Genomic DNA, 19,079 nt, shown 5'->3' on the forward strand with positions numbered 1-19,079 from the left:
ATGAAAATGAAGACACAGCTATGGGATGCAGCTAGGGGATGTAGTTAAAACAGCATGTAGGGGAAAATTTATGGCTATAAATGCCTGCATTAAAAAAGAAGACAGATCTCACATCAACAACCTGACCTACCACCTAAGACACTGGAAAAAGAAGAGAAAACTAAACCAAAAGCAATTAGAAGGAAGAAAATAATAAGGATTAGAATGCATATCCACAAAATAGAGACTAGAAAAACACGAAAACCAAGAAAACCAAAAGTTGATTTTTTTAAAAGATCAACAAAATTGACCAACCTTTAACTAGACCAAACAAGAAAGACCAAGATCCAAATTACTAAAAGTAATTTATGAAATTGATGTCAGAAATGGAAATGGGGCCATTACTACTGACCTTTTGGAAATAAAGTGAATTACAAGGAAATACTATTAATAACTCTTTGACAATCAGTTAACTAACTTAGAGGAAGTAGACAATTTCCTAGAAAAGACACAAACTGCCAAAACTCACTCAAGAAGAAACAGAAGACCTGAATAGGCTCACGACAAATGAAAAAATTAAACTGGTAATTGTTTTTAAAAATCCAGGACCAGATGGCTTCACCAGTGAGTTTACTAAACATTTAAAGAAGAATTCACACAAATTCTTCACAAACTCTTCCAAATAACAGAAAAGGAGTGCACACTTCCCAATGCATTTGTGAACCCAGAAAATCTGAGACAGGTCTCAGTTAATTTAGAAAGTTTATTTTGCCAAAGTTGAGGACGCATCCGTGACATAGCCTCAGGAAGTCCTGAAGACATGTACCCAAGGTGGTCAGGCATTTTTTAATGCATTTTTAATGCATTTTAGGGAGACATGAGACATCAATCGATATATGTAAGAAGTATATTCAGTCTGGAAAGGCAGGACAACTTGAAGCAAAAGCAGGAAGACTCAAAGCGGGATGGAGCTTCCAGGTCACAGATAGGTGAGACACAAATGGTTGCTTTATTTTGCGTTTCTTATTAGCCTTTACAAAGGAGGCAATCAGATATGCATCTATGTCAGTGAGAAGAGGGATAACTTTGTGGGTTTTTTGTTTTCATTTTTGTTTTGGGACAGAGTCTCGCTCTGTCACCCAGGCTGGAGTGCAGTGGTGTGATCTCGGCTCACTGCAACCTCTGCCTCCCTGGTTCAAGTGCTTCTTCTGTCAGCCTCCCGAGTGGCTGGGACTACAGGTGCGCACCACCATGCTCAGCTAATTTTTTGTATTTTTGGTAAAGTAGAGACAGGGTTTCACTATATTAGCCAGGCTGGTCTTGACCTCCTGACTTCAGGTGATCTGCTCGCCTTGGCCTCCCAAAGTGCTGGGATTACAGGCGTGAGCCACCATGCCTAGCGAGGGATAACTTTGAAAAGAATGGGAGGCAGGTTTGCGTTAAGCAGTTTCCAGTTTGAGTTTTCCTTAGTGATTTTGGGGGCCCAAGATATTTTCCTTTCACAGTATTATGCTGATACCAAAATAAGACAAAGATATCACAAGAAAAGAAAACTACAGACCACTGAATCTTATGAAAATAGTCACAAAAATCTTCAACAAAATACTAACAAATCAAATCCAGAATTATATAAGGATTATAAAACATGACCAAGTAGGACTTATCCCAGGAATTCAAGGTTGGTATAACATCCAAAAATCAATGTAATATATCACATCAATAGAATAAAGGGAAAAAAGTTCAAAAGAATAAAGTTGGACTCTTAGAGTAAATCTGCATGACCATACAATAGAATATTACTTAGCAATAAAAAAAAAGTACTGATGCAGGCTTCAAGATAGATGGACCCTGAAAACAGTATGCTAAAGAGAAAGAAGCCAGTCACAAAGGCCTGTATATTCTATTATTCCATCCATATTAAATATCCAAAACAGGCAAATCAATAGAGATAGAAAGATTAGTGGTTTCCCACTGGTAGGGGTAGTAAAGGGAATGTGGGGTGATGTCTAAAGACTGTGGTATTTCTTTCTGGGGTAATGAAAATCTTCTAAAATTGATTGTAGTGATGGTTGTGTAAATCTGTAAATGCTAAAAGCCATTGAATTATACACTTTAAATGAATTAATTGTATAACATGTGAACTATATCTCAATCTAGTTGAGAATATCTTTGAAATGATACTGGGTATTGAAATTTAACCTTAGCTCCTTGTGAAATCTCCAATGGAAGCTAATTATCTGGCTGTAATAGTTGCTCAGAAGCATATAGCTCTAGATTTGCTGCCCATACAACAACGAGGCTTCTGTGCAAATGAATTAGGCCAAATATCCTCTAATGAAATCAGTCATCTTTGTGATCACAATTTTTGAAGTTTGTGATTATAGAGGTGGATTGATAAGAAAAATCATCCAGAAATTTGGAAATACACCAAAAGGATGACTACATGTCCTGCTGACATCACACTAGAGCATGACCTAGTGTGCTCTAAAGGACCATCTGACTCTCTCAGGATATGGACCTTTGTTTGATTGACTATTTACTATTAATTGGGGTCCAGACATTTTACAACCCCATAAAGTTAGATGTTAACTTTAGAAAGTTTGATGTGGTACAAATGTGGTTTCTTTGTTGTTTTGGCTTGTACCATCCAGTAAAGATACAAATGATTTCTGTCTCACAGAAAAGATAACCCCAAAGGTTATGATTTTATTGCCCTGCAGGTAATTAACCAATTTTGCATCTAACCTATTAATTTTATTTTAACATTCCTTGTCATCCTAGTGGTTCCTTCATTAAACATCTAAATAACTTTGATCCATGCTTTCTATGTTTATGTATACAAATTATATTTTTAATATTTCGAGACTATACTTTTTTATTTTTTACTTTTTGTAATGACGGAGTTTTGTCATGTTGCCCAGGCTAGGCTTGAACTCCTGGGCTCAAGCAAACCACCCACTCTGGCCTCCTAAAGTGCTGGAATTACAGGTATGAGCCACCATACCAGCTGGAAGACTATACTTTGACAAACTATTTGAAGAGAACACAATGCTAAAACAGATTTCAGAGTTCTTGAACTCATGCCATTCTTCCCAACTGCCAAGAATTCCCAGGCAAAAGGAGGTAATGCAAGATCATGTAGTTCAGAATTTTTGGAAATTGAGTTTGAATCCTGGTTCTGGCACTTACGGTGACCTTGGATGAAGTATTTAATGTCTATGAGCCTCTGTTTTCCCTTCCACAAAATGTGAATGCTACTGCCTACCTTAAGCAGCTTCAATGAGGATGAAATAGAATGAAGTGAAATCATGAATGTGAAAGAGCATGTGCCTAGTAAATATTACTTATTTGAATAGATACTATATATGAATGACATGATCATATATAGGATTTTTCCCTAGGCCCTAGAGTAGAGCCTTCACACTACGTACAATTCTTTCCTTCCTGAATTTTCACTAAATTGAAACACTGCATGTCCAAAACTAAAGGGAAAATTAAAAACAATCTAATCCAAATTCTCCCTTTTACAGATGCGGAAACTGAGGCTCAGGGAGGCTGAGTGACTTGCCAAGGCCACCAGCTGACAAATGTTAGAGCCAGACTATGAACCCAGGACAGCTTGACTACTGAGCCTAAACTCTTTGCCACTCTGCACTAATAATTTTGAGTGGGGTCTGGTTTTATCAAAGTCCTCCCTAAGTTCAAATTTCTGGTTACGATATTTTCCTTTCTATCACCTGCACCTAGGTGCAGAATAAGTGCTCTACTAGTTGAGTGAATGAATAAATGAGTGATAGGATGACAAGAGGTCAACCAAGACTTCTCTTTCCAATTCTGAAGTTGTGCCAAAGGCAAAGTTGTATGCTTGAAAAACTATTGTATTAACTCACAGAGTTCTCCAGAGAAACAGAACCAATTGTGTGTGTGTGTGTGTGCGTGTGCGTGTGTGTGTGTGTGTAGAGAGAGAGAGAGAGAAAAAACAAGAAAGAGAGACTGATTCTTAAGGAAGTGGCTTACATGATTGTAAAGGCTAGCAAGTCCAAAATCTGCAGGGTAGCCCAGCAGGCTAGAAACCTAGGGAAGACTTCATGTTGCATCTTGAGTCTGAAAGCGGTTTGCTGGCAGAATTCCCTCTTCCTAGGGAAGGTCTGTCTTTTTCTTAAGGCTTTCAATTGATTAGATGAGGTCCACCGACATTATGGAGGATAATCTGCTTTGCTCAAAGTTCACTGATTTTTTTTAAGAGGCAAGGTCTTGCTCTGTTACCCAGGCTCGAGTGCAGCAGCACAATCATAGATCATTGCAGCCAAAAACAGAATAGAATTGTAAGACAATAGGATGTTTAGTCTAGAGATGGAAGGACTCATGTAGGCAATGGGGAATCTGAGCAAACCTCTGAAGTATGCCTGGGGCAGAGGAAGCCGACCTAGAATCAGAGAGTGTCAGCTGAGGAGAAGCAAATCTCAGTTCACCCAAAGAAAGAATTTTTTTAAAGAGCTGTCTGAAAGTGGACAGAACAGGCTTTCTTGGGATGTCGTGGGTTCCCTAACACTGGAGGTATGGGAGCAGAGAGATATCGCAGAAGGTTTTCATTGAGATGGTGGAAGACTAGGATATGGGGGCAGGGGTTGTGTCACTGGCACAAGGTAAAGGTACTAAACTGGCACTAAGCAGTACTAAACCATGACTTCTAGTCCTGGCTCTGTCACTAGTTTGCTATGTGACCTTGAGGAAGTCCCTTCTTCTTTCTGTATCTTCAGGTTCCAGAAGTGAAAAGAAGATAGTTCAGTTAAATGTTCTCTGAAGTCACTTGCACCTCCAAAATTTTTTTAAAGCTAAGGCTCAAGGATCTTGAGATTACTACAGTTTTTAATTAAAAGCATACCTGTGTGGGGGTGATCTATTTTGTTTCACTGATGAATCTGTCCTGGCTCAGACATTAGCATCTCACAGGCCCCTAAACAGCTCAGGTCTTCCCAAAAGTCAGGCAATAAGCACCAGGACTCCTGAAATTACTAGTCTCTCTTCCCCTTTCTTCCTGAAAAAATTCCCAAAGTTCTTTTCATTCTATAAATTCTTGGGCAAAATGCCTTCTTACTCTTTGGGGGAAGCTCCACTCGCTTGCTAACTCAAAAGAAATAAACTTCTAGCCTGAAAATAAGATGCAGGAATTTTTAATTAAAACTTTTGTATTATGGCTGAAAGACTTCATTGCATTAATGATAAGGAGGGATGGCGAAATGATGAAATTTCTCGAACGTGTGGAATTTGAGATAAAACAAAGTGCTAAGCAGACAGGGAGAAAGAAGAGGAAATGGAAGCGTTCCATTTTATAGCTTTGAAGTGGAGTGATAATCATATGGTCTCATTAGTGTGGTTATAATTATTTGAATCAATTCTCATGGCTTAATTCCAAAGTGTTCAATTATTACACAGTCATGTAACTAGAGATAATAGAGTGTCTATTACCAGAAGATATCTCTGTTCAATCAGTCTAATTTTTGAAGTAAACTTTGGTCTCAAATATTTATATGCATTTGCCTATATTTTTCCAAAAAGTATTTACTTGAACGAAACACTTATTTAGCACTTATTGTATAGCAAAGATTTTATATGCATTATATTACTTAGTCCTTAAAACAATTCTAGGGTGAAAATGTTATTAACCCCTATTTTACACAACAGAAAACAGAGGCCCAAGAGGATATGTTAACTTTTCTAAGATTACCCAACAGGAAGTAAAAGAACTGATTCTAAATGTCTTGCATCTGAATGACTCTTGAGTTAGGTCCTCTCTGTGCCTCTGTTTCTGCTCACTGAAATCGAGTAATTACTGACCTAGGTAAGGCACAGTGAGATGCACAGACACAATCAGAATTGCAATGCACACTGCATAATGCACAAGCAGAATCAGACAATTAGCTACATGGTTACATGAGAGGGTAGAGTAACTGTGAGAATAAAAGGGAAAAATTATTGTTTTGAAACCTATACAGTGCATCTATATATAAGAGAGTATTAATAAGTTTTACTTATTAACTTTAAGCATGCACTTAAGTTTCATTTTTGCTTCGAAATTCACCCTCTGTGCAGTTCTCCATCCTGCCTTGTGAATGGGAGGTTCATCCGAATATATCTCATCAGTGGGCCTGGTAGCAAACACTGCCAATCCCTGCACAAATCTCTTAGGCCTTCTCCACCTCAATGTTTCACAGACTTTCAATTGCCAGTATCTGTATCTTTGTGTCTGAGGGCTTTTCCCAGAAACACAGAAGGTTGGTCTGTCAGTCAAAAGTATCCAGGAATTAACCCTTTTCTCCAGGAGCGGCCCTCAACCAAAGACTTTAGGAGTATAAATACCCCAACTCCCTCACCCTTCGGTGAAATAATTCTGAGAGGTGTGTTTACATTGTTTCCAGATTTTCTCTATGGGACTAGGCTCCAGTCACCCACTATGATAGCTGGCTTAATAACACAATCATACTAGCTGTCTTCGCTTCTTTATTTCACTTCCTCAGTTCCCTACTGGTATACCCTGAACCTTTGAACCTCTCAAATAAATGACTTGCACTTAAACCCTTACCCGACAATCTGCTTCTGAGGGAAACTAAGATAGATTTCCTTGATGTCTAGCTTTCTGGTGGGCTCATCTAAGAGGGAAGCACCAGCAGGAGCTGAGGTGTTTTGCATTCTACCCCCACCCCCACCCCAGGGGCTGCAAGCCTTGCTCTGTGGCCCAATTCCTGTCAGGGGACCCTCTTCACACAGCTCTGTCTGTCTCCAGAGTCCAGTAACTGCTCCCACCCTTGCCTCTTCAGGCCTCAGGCCATAAACAGCACCCACCTTTACTAACCCTGTGAACTGCAGTATTCCTTCCTTTTCATTGCTCTCCACCCCACCTACAATTCTGCAAATAGTTCCTATATTAAACTTTCTTCAAATTATCAATTTTAGCCCACCATCTGTTTCCTGTTAGTACTGTGACTGATTCAGCTGGTTTGATGACTTCTGGGTTTGACCTCAGAGAAGATAGTTGGTTATGGGGACATGTGGGGAGGGCATGAGGCCATGACTAGGACAGTGGAGAGGGCAGAGATGGAAAGAGAAGTATACAGTGTGGCAGAGGTTAACTGTTATGGTGGTGGTAAGGAAAGAACAAAGTATCCCCAAACTTAGCAGCTTAAAATAAACATTTATTATCTTACAGTTTCTGAGGGTCAGAGCCCAGGAGTTGCTAACCTGGGTGGTTCTAGCTCAGGGTCTCTCACAGTTTGCAGTCAGGCTGTCATCTGGATCTGTAATGATCTCTATACTCAAGTGGAGCTGGAGAATCCACCTCTGAGCTCACTCGCTAGTTGCTGGCAGGCCTTAGTCCTCAACAGCTGTGGGCCAGAGGCTTCAGTTTCCTGTCACACAGGCCTTGCTATGGGGTTGCTCACAAAATGGCAGCCTGTTTCTCTGAAACAAATGATACAAGAGAAAGGGTGTGTGTGTGTGTGTGTGTGTGTGTGTGTGTGTGTGTGTGTGTGTGTCAGAGAGAGCTCCAGCAAGAGAGGGTCCAACACAGAAGACACAGTCTTTTATAATCTAGTCTCGGAAGTGTCATCCCATCACTTCAACAAAATAAGAGACTGAACAAGTTAGCTTCATTTCTTTTTCTTAAATAAAAAAGTGTCTAGTCCTTTCCTGGATGTTTTTATTTTGACCTCAGCGAGAAGAAATAGTCTTGGTAATTTCTGAGGAAATAAACCCCCAGTGGCTGAATTTGGTCAAACTGAGAAACAAACTGTCCCCTGGCCCAACAAGGGCCTCCCTGTTGCCTAACTTCATATGCCGTTGGTCACACAGACCAACCCTGGTACACAAGGGTAGAAACACCAGAAGGCAGTGGCCCCTGATGGCCGGCTTGGAGGCTCACTTCCACCAGTGCTCAAGAGTAATAAAATATCCCATTAAATTTCCCTGTGAGGACAGGAAGGCTCTCAGATGAGACAGCTGAAAGTCTAAAAGAACTTCCCAGGAATAAATTGTAAGAGGGGCAACAGTGGAAATCCCAATTGTCCAAAACAATTTTTTTAAGAAGCCAACTTAGTGCTGCTCAGAAGTAAAGCTGGAGAGCCAGTGTAACTTTAGACAAATGAATTCCTCTCTCTGAACCTGTTTTCTCACTTGTTAATGAGGGGATTGGCCCATACTCCGTGGCCTAATAACCAATACTTACATAGCACTGATATTACTGACAGCGTGCTGCCCTCTACCCACTTTACTTGTATTAATTCATTTTACCTTCACAGCAAGGGGAGAAGCTCCTGTAGAGAGCCCTTGGCCCCATTTCAAACAGGCTGGGCTCTCCCACACCAGCGTTGCCTCAGCCTGAGCTGGAGCACTGAAGATCTGATTAATGTGTTTAGCAACTGACTGACTGGCTCTTTTTCTGGCCTCTTGTGAAATATGCCTTCCTGTGTTGTCATCACAATGCTTTGTGAGTTGGAACAAAATAAGAGACTGAACAAGTTAGCTTCATTTCTTTTTCTTAAATACAAGTGTCTAGTCCTTTCCTGGATGTTTTTATTTTGACTTCAGGGAGAAGAAATAGTCTTGGTAATTTCTGAGGAAATAAACCCCCAGTGGCTGAATCTGGTCAAACTGAGAAACAAACTGTCCCCTGGCCCAACCAGGGCCTCCCTGTTGCCTAACTTCAAGCCGTCCCCTCCCACATGGCAGTCTATGGGCATGAGGAAATCACATAGGCTCTATCTTCAAAATACAGCCAGAATCCGCGCTCCATGGCACTATCTTCTTTTGCTTGCATCACTATTGCAATTTGCTAACTGAGTCCTGATTCTCTCCTTGTCTCTCTACAGTCCATTTCCAAAACGATGTCAGGAATGACCCTTGTAAAATGTAGGTTAGATCACATCACTGCTCTGCTTGAAATCCTGCAATGGTTCCACATTCCCTTCAGAGAAAAATTCAACATCCTTTAAATGCCCTTTGAGATCCTACATGAGTGCACCCCCAGCCCCCATTAACTCTGGGACATCATCCCCTAAACCCCTCCCCCGTGCTCACTCCCTAACAATGACACAGGTCTTGCTGCTCCTCACATACGCCTTAGAGACCTTGTTTAGCTCCTTCTGGAAGGCTCTTTCCCCAGATATCCACTGGGCTCTCGCTCTACCTCCTTCAAATCTTTGCTCAAACCTTACCTTTTCAAGAGGGTTACCCTGACCGCACAATTCAAAACTGCAATCCTCCCCTCTCCCCCTATTTCTTGTTCTGCCTTCTAAAAGAAGCAACTGCTTAAAGGTGAAAAAGAAAAAAAAATTTTTTTAGTTGCCAGCTTCCATACAGCAGCATGTTCCAGATGGTTTAAAATAGTATTCATCCACTTGACAAATACTAACCGAGGGCTTGCTCTGTGCCAGGCACTGAGTTAGGCAGGAATTCCGTCTTCAACTCCACTTTGCCCAATTCAGTGAGCAATACACTGGTGCTCTCCTAGAAGCAAGCCTCGGGGTTGGGTGGTGAATTGTGCAAAAGGGAGGGTGAGAAACAGTCTTTGCTTGGCCAAATTTTAGTCAGGCTTCTGAATCTTCTGTAGGCCCATCTGTGCACTTCCTCATAAAAAGTGGTTTTAGTGGGCCAGGCGTGGTGGCTCACGCCTATAATCCCAGCACTTTGGGCGGCTGAGGAGGATGGATCATGAGGTCAGGAGATCCAGACCATCTTGGCTAACATGGTGAAAACCCATCTCTACTAAAAATACAAAAAAATTAGCTGGCCGCGGTGGCAGGTGCCTGTAGTCCCAGCTACTCGGGAGGCTGAGGCAGGAGAATGGCATGAACCCAGGAGGCGGAGCTTGCAGTGAGCCGAGATCGTGCCACTGCACTCCAGCCTGGGCGACAGAGTGAGACTGTCTCAAAAAAAAAAAAAAAAAATTCAAAGTTCAGTTCAATTCAAAAGCAAAAACAATTCGAAAGATTTCCCAGAATAAAGGCAGGCCAGCAGTCTTTTGCCATGTTTACATTTGGGAAATTAGCTTTAGCCCTGCCACCACCACATTTCCTGGGCAGGGAGGGCCCCCACAGGGGCTAGCATGGATATTGATGAAACAGGGGACTTCTTTTTTCTTCCCCCTCTGTTCACTTACTATGACTTTTAGATTAGCCTGCAGATAGATTCAACACAGGAAACCCTGTAATTAATATAGTTTTCAAGTAGGAAAGCAAAAGTGAGGAAGGCAGTCAGGGCAGGTGGCCAGCATTGGTGAACAGCAGTTCCCCAGGATTCCTAAGCTGTAGAAAACCCTAAGTCTTTGAGGTCAGAGCCCAGATTCGGTCCCCTTCACAAGACCTCATTTGACCAAAGTCTGAGTAACTTCCAGTTTTTTCCATTATTATTGTGGATTTACTCTGAAGGACTCTTTATAAAAATGAAAACCACTTTGGGTTTTTCATACTTGGGATATTTAGGGAGCATTTCTTCCATGTGCTTAGTACTTCATAGCTTACAAAATGCTTTCACAGCCTGGATGATTTTTTATTTTCACCAAGGCAGGGATTATTCTTCTCATTCTATGTGTCTTGAAACAAGACTCTGAGGTGTAGATGTCTTTTTCAAGATCACATAGCTAGAAAGTGCCAAAACTATCCGCTCAAATTTGATAATATGCCAGGTGGGCAAAACAGTGGGAAATGGATAGCTCATACACTTACAGTGAGAGTGTAAATTGGCCTAGAATTTCTTTTTTTTTTTTTTTTGAGACGGAGTCTCGCTCTCTCACCCAGGCTGGAGTGCAATGGCGCGATCTCGGCTCGCTGCGAGCTCCGCCTCCTGGGTTCACGCCATTCTCCTGCCTCAGCCTCTCCGAGTAGCTGGGACTACAGGCACCCGCCACCACGCCCGGCTAATTTTTTTGTACTTTTAGTAGAGACGGGGTTTCACCGTGGTCTCGATCTCCTGACCTCGTGATCCACCCGCCTCGGCCTCCCAAAGTGCTGGGATTACAAGCGTGAGCCACCGCGCCCAGCCAAATTGGCCTAGAATTTCAAAAGGGCTCATTACCAGTATTTATTAGATGTGGATATCCTTTGATCTGCCAGTTCAACTTTAGGGTCTCTGTATTAGCCTGAGCTCCCCCTAGAAAGCAGAGCTCAAAATGAGATTCTGCAGGCAGGAAGCCAGCATTGAGAAGTGAATGAGGGTGAGTCCACGACTGGGAAGAGTGCAAAAGCAACACAAGGCTATATTATCAAGCTGATCACCATTGTGCATAACTAGGACTCGATCCTGCTAGAACCCTGAGCCTTTGAGGATGGAAAGTATCTCATTTATCGCTAGTTCCCTCCCCAGTACCTGGCATGTAGCAGAGACAAGATAATTGGCCACTTAATTATTCAAAATCAGTGCTCTAAAAAGTGTCTGTTTTATGTGAATTCAGCTCAAGTCTGCAGCCTTTCTGTACCTGCAGGCTCTGGGACTTCATTTTAACAGCATAGTCCAGAAAAGGGAATTTAAACTCATTAGAGACTAGTTTATAAACCAGAAAGCCAACGAATTCATTAACCTAAAGAATAACTGCAAATGAGTTGGCTAGTAATATATTTTCTCCTAGGAGTAGATGCCACCTATGAAACTAAATTAGTGCCAGGCTATTGCTTGGTGAACAAGTAATGACTTTTAGGCTCAATTGGTAAAGCGTGACATAAATTGTGAGATTAGCACTGTATAAGCTGAAAAGGTCTATATAAATGTAAGGTATTATTAACATCACCATATTAGAAAATATGCTGGAGGGAGTATACATAGGGGTTATACCTGCAAGCACTAGAGTCAGACAGAAAAGGGTTCTACCTCTGTCTATTAAACCTTATAGAGGAGTCACTGCACTTCCCTGTGCCTCAGTTTCCTGCTCTGTAAAATAGAAATAATGATAGCCACATGCTTTTTTGGAGCTGTTGTAAGAATTAAATTAGACAATGTATGTAAAGTTTTGACACAGTGTGCTGCACTTAATAAGTGCTCAATAAATGTTTGCTAATAGTATTCAGTTCCCTTTCTTCTCAGTCACCAACTCTAACGTCAGACAGGTAATAATACAACACTACTACAATTATAAAAACATAGACCTGGTGGCAGGCAACAGAGGCTCCAGTTTCTTCTAGGCAGTTCTAGGTGGTCATTTTACACACTGGGGAGTCCCAGTTAGGGAAAGGGAGTCAGGCTAGTGGGACCAAGGGATAGCAAAAAGAGCAGATGCACTCTAAGTCTGCCTTTCTTCATGGTGCAGGACACATAGCCCTCCTGTGCAAATAACTCACAATCTTCCTGCACTCAGCTATCATGAGACACACGCAAGTTAGCTCCCTGTAACCTTGGAGTTCTCGGTACTGCACAGCACTCTGCAGCCCAAGAACCACCGGATAAAATCTCCAGCAAGCCTTTGTTTCCTTGAAGTCAGCTCCTCTCTGGCTGGTCTGCCCATTGCAACCTTTCAACGTATTTTCATATCTTCTCTAATAAATCTGTATTTCTTTACCTAGAACTGTTGATAAATTATTTTCCCACCCATGTAATACCAGTCTCACGTAGTCGCTGCTCACCCAAGAGGCAGACCTGAGCCTTAGTTTACACATTAGAAAAACGTAGACTCCTACCAATATTGTTCATTCATTGATTTCATTCCCTCCTTTCATACTTACTGAAGGTCCACAATACAGACTTAGACCTAATGCTAACTATGTACTCAAAACCTGCGTGGAGGAACTCACAGCCTAAGTTTCAAATGAGATAATAATGTATGTGAAAGTTCCCAAAGGCCATTGGCAAGACTCAGAAGACAGTGCTGGTGTGACTCCTGTCTTTCAGTCCCCACGGAGCCCTGTCCCTTTGAGACCTTCCATTTGTCTCCTGGAGGCTCGCCTGTTAAGTGGGGCAGAGGAGGCCGTCGTAAATAAGACAAAAGATCAGGCTTCCATTCTGGAAGAAAAGAATAAACGGAGCTCACTGAGTCCAGACCTGATGGCATTAAGGGCAGTGGACGCTCACAGAAGCGCTGGGGGACGGGCCCAGGGTTGGGGGAGAAAACTGGGATCCCAGCTGCGCACGCGCGCTCTGGTTTTCGACGGGAGCAGAGCCGGACGAAGTGGGAAGCCTAACGTCAAAGTCTACGTAGGAAGACGTAGGGAAGGCAGCGAGGAAGGCGCTGGCTCTCGGGTCACGTGATGCGCCGGGAGCGTCATCGCCTCCTTCCTCCCCAAGATGGCGTCCTTGCTGCAGTCGGACCGGGTTCTCTATCTAGTCCAGGGAGAAAAGAAGGTTCGGGCCCCGCTCTCGCAACTCTACTTCTGCCGCTATTGTAGCGAACTGCGCTCGCTGGAATGTGTGTCTCACGAGGTAACGGAGTCGCCCTATAGCGAGTATGTGGGGTGGGGGGGGGGGGGCGCGGCGTTCATCCTAGTCACTGCCACCGGCGGGCCGGAGCTATTTGCCTTCCTTACTGATTGGTTGTGTCTTCCGTCACTCGGCTTCGCCTGCGATTTAATTTGCTTCTAATCTGTCACTTGGAAAGGAGGAGCAGCCTCGGGTGGGGCCGAGCGGATCTTCTGGTTATAGTGCGGCCTCTGATTGGACAGACTTGACTTAGGGACCGTGTCTGTCTCCGATGGGGCTTGGTAATTGGGTGGACTGCGGAGAAAGGTCTGGAGGTGCTTAGTTCAGGCCCCTTAAGGGGCGAAACACTGCCTTTCCAGGATTTATTGCGAGGATGGAGGGAGGCGCAGGCATTCTCATTCACAGTTCTCCCATCCTGAAAGTTCTGCTCCTCTTTTGTCCAGAAACTGGGCCCTTGTCAGACTGCCTTGCCCTGTTCCTGACTCAGGCCAAGGCCTGCAGCCGGGAAGAGGTTGGGGCGGCGTGAGTTATGTGAAAAGCGCTCAGAATAGAGTATGTCATGTAAGAAGCTGAAAGTGTATTTGTGGAGCTAGAGGACAATGCTGTTCTTCCCTGGCACAAGTGGGCGTCCGAAGTTGGATTTTTCAAAAAGAAGACCCCGGCCAGTAAAAAGTCACCAAATAACAAAACCCCAAAACTTCTGCAGCGCTTGGCACATCTTGTTTATTCAGTAAGCTTTAGGGATTAAAAAGGGAGTAAGACATAAAATGCGCTGTTTAATATGCCATAGTCTAGTGAAGAAAAAGCTGATAGTAATAATAGTTGCTGCTTATTCGATACTTGCTATATGTCATGTGCTTTATGTAATCTTCAAACCAATTTAAGTGGATACCTTTTAAAAAAAATTTTTTTTACAGGTAAAGAAACAGATACAGAGTGTTTGCTGTAAGTCACACAGCCAGTAATTTGGGGGTGGGAGGGAGGACCTGGATTTGAATCTAAACAGCCTAACTCAGAGTGTTTTTTACTGAAGATCCCGGGACCACTAAAAATGAATGCATATGAAAACACATACTATAAGCCATTTTATGTGTTATTAATAACTATTATTTTATTGAAGATACTTTTCATAATAGGAATAGTCAAGAAAAGCAATTAGATAATATAAGAAAAATCATATATATTAAAAATATGGCATGGATTTTTCTTCTCATCTCCATTAGCACTTTCCTTATGTGTATCTCCTTGATGATTCCCTATTCCGGCTCCACCTCCAGAATTTATTGGATCATATTCTCCTGTGGTGAATAGAGTGCTCAGTCTCCATGATCTGTCTCTAAGACTCTTCAATTAGGACATCCAGTCTGTGACAGCATCTTTTACAGCCTGATGTGTACCTGTGATATGGAGGCCATTAGAGTTTAGGGAAAGATGAAGCTCTGAGGGCTGGGGCAGGCCATGAAGTTCTAATGGAGAATCTGGGTCTGGAGCTGCACATGAATGGACAAGCAGAATTTGGAAAGGGGGCAAAAAGGAATGACTTGTATTTTGCCTTTTTTGATGAGTCAGTGCAGATGTTAGTTAGCAATACTGTATTTTATGTTCCTGGAGATTATTTGAGCAACAACTTTATTAATCTTTTCAAATTGACCTGTTTACAGCAGATGATGAAAAAAGCCAGTTTCTATCATAGTATTTATGTTCCAGTGATTGTGTTTTCATTTGCGGGTGACTAGAGTTCTATAATTGTCGAATAGGACCTACATTAAAGAAAATAATTATTCAGACTTTTAAAAAATAAAATGAACTTAAATTTTAGAGTCCAGTTTTTTAAGTACAATAAGACTGTCCCATTAATTTGTTTAAAAATCTCTAATTGGTTGGCTGTAGCTGACTATGTAAATATTTATGCTTTCCTTCAGTCAAGCTGTATTACTTCAATAATGAGAAATCTTTTAAAAAATTTCCTTCAACAATTAAAGTATGGTCAAGTTTTTATAGTCATAAAGCTAGCCTAGACAGAAGGATATTTTATCACAACGTTACAAATTGGATTATTTTATTAATCTCTTCATTAGATTATCATAGAATTCTATGGAGTTCAATTGGAAACTGTAGATTGTTAAATCAACAACTTTTAACACATAAAACCCTGATGATGGAATAGGAAAGATCAGAAAAATAGAAGGATTTTTTTAAATCCGGAAGGAGAAAAAAAAACACACACACACACAAAAAAAACAGGTGACTGAAGAATAAACCCTGAGCTGAAAACAGTCTACCTTCTGCTGCAGTGTAACGTATTTTAAAATTCACTATTTGACAAGACATATACACAAGTTAAACTGAGTTCTCCTCTTTTTTTTTTCTTTCTTGTTTCCTTCTAGGTGGACTCCCATTATTGTCCCAGTTGTTTAGAAAATATGCCGTCGGCTGAAGCCAAACTAAAAAAGAATAGGTAAGACCTGGATTTATTTTTTTTTTTTTCCTGTTTTCCTTGACTGTTCTCTAAAATAGCTGGTTAGAAAGACACATGGGTCAGGCATGGTAGCTCACGCTTGTAATCCCAGCACTTTGGGAGGCCGAGGCAGGGATCATGAGGTCAGGAGGTCGATACCATTGTGGCTAACACGGTGAAACCCCATCTCTACTAAAAATACAAAAAATTAGCTAGGCATGGTGGCACGTGCCTGTGATCCCAGCTACTTGGGGGGCTGAGGCAGGAGAATTGCTCGAACCTGGGAGGCAGACGTTACAGTGAGCCAAGATCGTGCCACTGCACTCCAGCCTGGGCAACAGCAAGTCTTTGTCTCAAAAAAAAAAAAAAAAAAAGACACATGAAATTAACTTTTTTAACCAGCTTTTTTTCATTTTTAAGCATCACCATTGCCAAAGATGAAATGCCCTTTGATTTTTGAAATAGATTTTCTACTTTAGAACAGTTTTATACTTCAGAATTATGGTGAAGACAGTACGGAGAGTTCCCATTTACCTCACATCCAGTCTCCCCTATTGTTAACATTTTACATTAGTGTGGTATATTTGTTACAATTAATGAACCAATACACTACATTTTATTCAGATTTCCTTAGTTTTTCCCTAGTCTCCTTTTTTTCCAGGATTCTTTTCAGGATATCACATTATATTTATAGTTATGTCTCTCTAGGCTCCTCTTGGGTGTGATAGTTTCTTAAAATTTCCTTGGTTTTGATGACCTCAAAAATATTGAGGAGTACTGGTGAGGTATTTTATAAAGTGTCATTCCATTAGGATTTGCATGATGTTTTTTTCTCATCAGACTAGGGGAGTGTATTTTGGGGAGGAGAATCACAGAGGTAAAGTGCCATCTTTGATTACATCATATCAAGGGTAAATACTTATGACTTGTCACTGTTGGTGTTAACCTTGATTATCTGGCTTGAGCTAGTGTTTGTCAGGTTTCTCCACTGTAAAGTTACTGCTTTTCCTTCTTTTTTTGTACTCTACTCTTTGGAAGGAAAATCATTGTCACAGCCCATACTTAAAGACTAGAGAATTATGCTCCCCTGTCCTTGAGGACTATCTGCATAAATTATTTGGATTTGGAATTCTTTTGCATGGAAGATCTGTCTCTTCTCCTCTTATTTATTTTTTAAATCACTTACTTATAGGACAGTGGGATCATGAATATTTATTTTATACTTTGGGTTGTAATCCAATACTACTTTATTTATTTTGCTCAAATTATTTCAGCCTTGGCCATTGGGAGCTCTTTCAGTTGACTCCTAGATCCCTTTGACATACCCCCATCATTAGGGGCAGGAGAGAGTTCTCTGTTCATTACTTTGATCATTTTCTTACCAGTACTACAAGATACTCCAGACTCATCTTGTGTGTATATTTTGTGTGTGTGTGTGTGTGTGTGTGTGTGTGTGTGTGTGTGTATTTTTTTTGAGACAGGGTCTTACCTTGGCGCCTAGGTTGAAGTGCAGTAGTGCAGTCTTGGCTCACTGCAACCTCAGCCTCCCAGGCTCAAGCAGTCCTTCCACCGCAGCCTCCTGAGTAGCTGAGACTACAGGCACATGCTACCACACCTGGATAATTTTTGTATTTTTTTGGAGAGACAGGCTTTTGCCATGTTGCCCAGGCTGGTCTTGAACTCGTGGCTCAAGCACTTCACCTGCCTTGGCCCAAAGTGCTGGGATTACAAGCTTGAGCCGCTGTGCCCAGCCTCATCTTGTATATTTTCTGTCTCAGTCTTACAGTTGTTTCTCCAAGGAGCCTTGGTTCACTTTATTGGAGAATAGTCTTAGAAACCAAGGTATGGCTGCTAGGCTTGTTCATTGCTACTGGATGGTGTTTAGTTTTTAGCTTGAAGTGAAAGTCCTTTTGCTGTTAGTCATACCCCCTATACCTTGATGGATGTGAACCACTATTATTTGTCTTTCGTGCCCTGAGAAGTAACCCCTGATAACCAGATACTGTTTTGTATGCTTTCCACAAATAAATTTTTATCATTTAATCCTCAAAGCTTCCTTGTGAGGTGAGTACTATTATTATCTTCTTTTGATAGTATCCAGATGGCAGACTATAACAAATAATGCAAGTTGTATTATAGAACAGAACTTCAAGGCAGGTACAGGACTGCAGGTGAAATCTTGATAATCTGTGCTGGTGGGAGAGTTAAAAGCAAGAAGACATAGGGACCTCCTAAAGGAGAAATGTTGGCTGAGCACTAGGAAAAGTAGCATTTAAGGAGAGAACAGAAAGCCCTGAAAATATGCTGCTTCTGAACCATTCCAGTTTGATAGCATTATTTGCTTTCTGTTTCAGCTGTCTGGCACAGCAGTCGGTTATTTTCCAAATCCAGTTTCACAGCTGCTTGTATTGTTGACTCTAAGTTTTCTGTGGCACAATTGGTCTGTCCTCTCTAAAGGCATGAGCTGTGACATTTCTCTTTTCCTCAGAAATCTTTGTGATCAATATAAACATAAAAAGAGTCTGGAATCGTAAACTCCATCTGTTAACAATGATTCTCTCCGTGGAGTAGGATTGGGGTGGGGCTCCAATTCTTACTTTGGCGATAACTGCATATTTTTTAAAACTAATGAACGTATAGTACTTTTGAACTGTTCAAGTTGGTAAGAGACCTGCAGAATGTTACTGTTTCTTCTTGAGAGACACTTGTCCTTATATTTGTTCTCTCTTGAATTCCTAACACCTGGAACGGTGTCTGGCACATAGTAGGTGCTTGATAAATATTTGTTGAAAGAATGGTTGTGTTTGTCATGTCACAGATGTGCCAACTGCTTTGACTGTCCTGGCTGCATGCACACCCTCTCTACCCGGGCCACGAGCATCTCCACACAGCTTCCAGATGACCCAGCCAAGACCACCATGAAGAAAGCCTATTACCTGGCATGTGGATTTTGTCGCTGGACGTCTAGAGATGTGGGCATGGCAGACAAATCTGTAGGTGAGTGAGGTGGACTTCACCATGAAATTTTGTGCAATTGACAGTGCTATAATTGCCGATAGATTATTATTTCTGTAACCTGTTGGGGCGATAGGAGCTAAATTCAGAATATTTTGTCATTAATTCTTCTGTGTTCCCATATTTTCACATTTGTAGACCTTAGTGTTTTATCTGAGATTGGATAATATTTAGTTTTCTTAGACTTGATAAAATAGCTTTTATAAATCTGGTACTTTCTTGGAATCAAAAT

The 19,079-nt window shown here is 41.5% G+C and overlaps 1 protein-coding gene across 2 annotated transcripts in view; it reads left to right on the forward strand.

The window, feature by feature from the left end:
* The first annotated feature begins 13,126 nt into the window (after positions 1–13,126).
* The window catches only part of DCTN4 (dynactin subunit 4), a 44,191-nt gene continuing 38,238 nt past the window's right edge, over positions 13,127–19,079 (forward strand). The window contains exons 1-3 of one of the 2 annotated variants that reach the window (XM_003266656.4): positions 13,127–13,377; positions 15,762–15,832; positions 18,651–18,829. In XM_003266656.4, the coding sequence (XP_003266704.1) occupies positions 13,243–13,377; positions 15,762–15,832; positions 18,651–18,829 (385 nt within the window). In that variant the 5' untranslated portion in view covers positions 13,127–13,242. The remainder of the gene's footprint in view (positions 13,378–15,761; positions 15,833–18,650; positions 18,830–19,079) is intronic. The other variant, XM_004087246.3, reaches the window with a different exon arrangement.

The sequence above is a fragment of the Nomascus leucogenys genome, chromosome 2 (assembly GCF_006542625.1).
Source record: "Nomascus leucogenys isolate Asia chromosome 2, Asia_NLE_v1, whole genome shotgun sequence".
NCBI classification, from domain to species: domain Eukaryota; kingdom Metazoa; phylum Chordata; class Mammalia; order Primates; family Hylobatidae; genus Nomascus; species Nomascus leucogenys.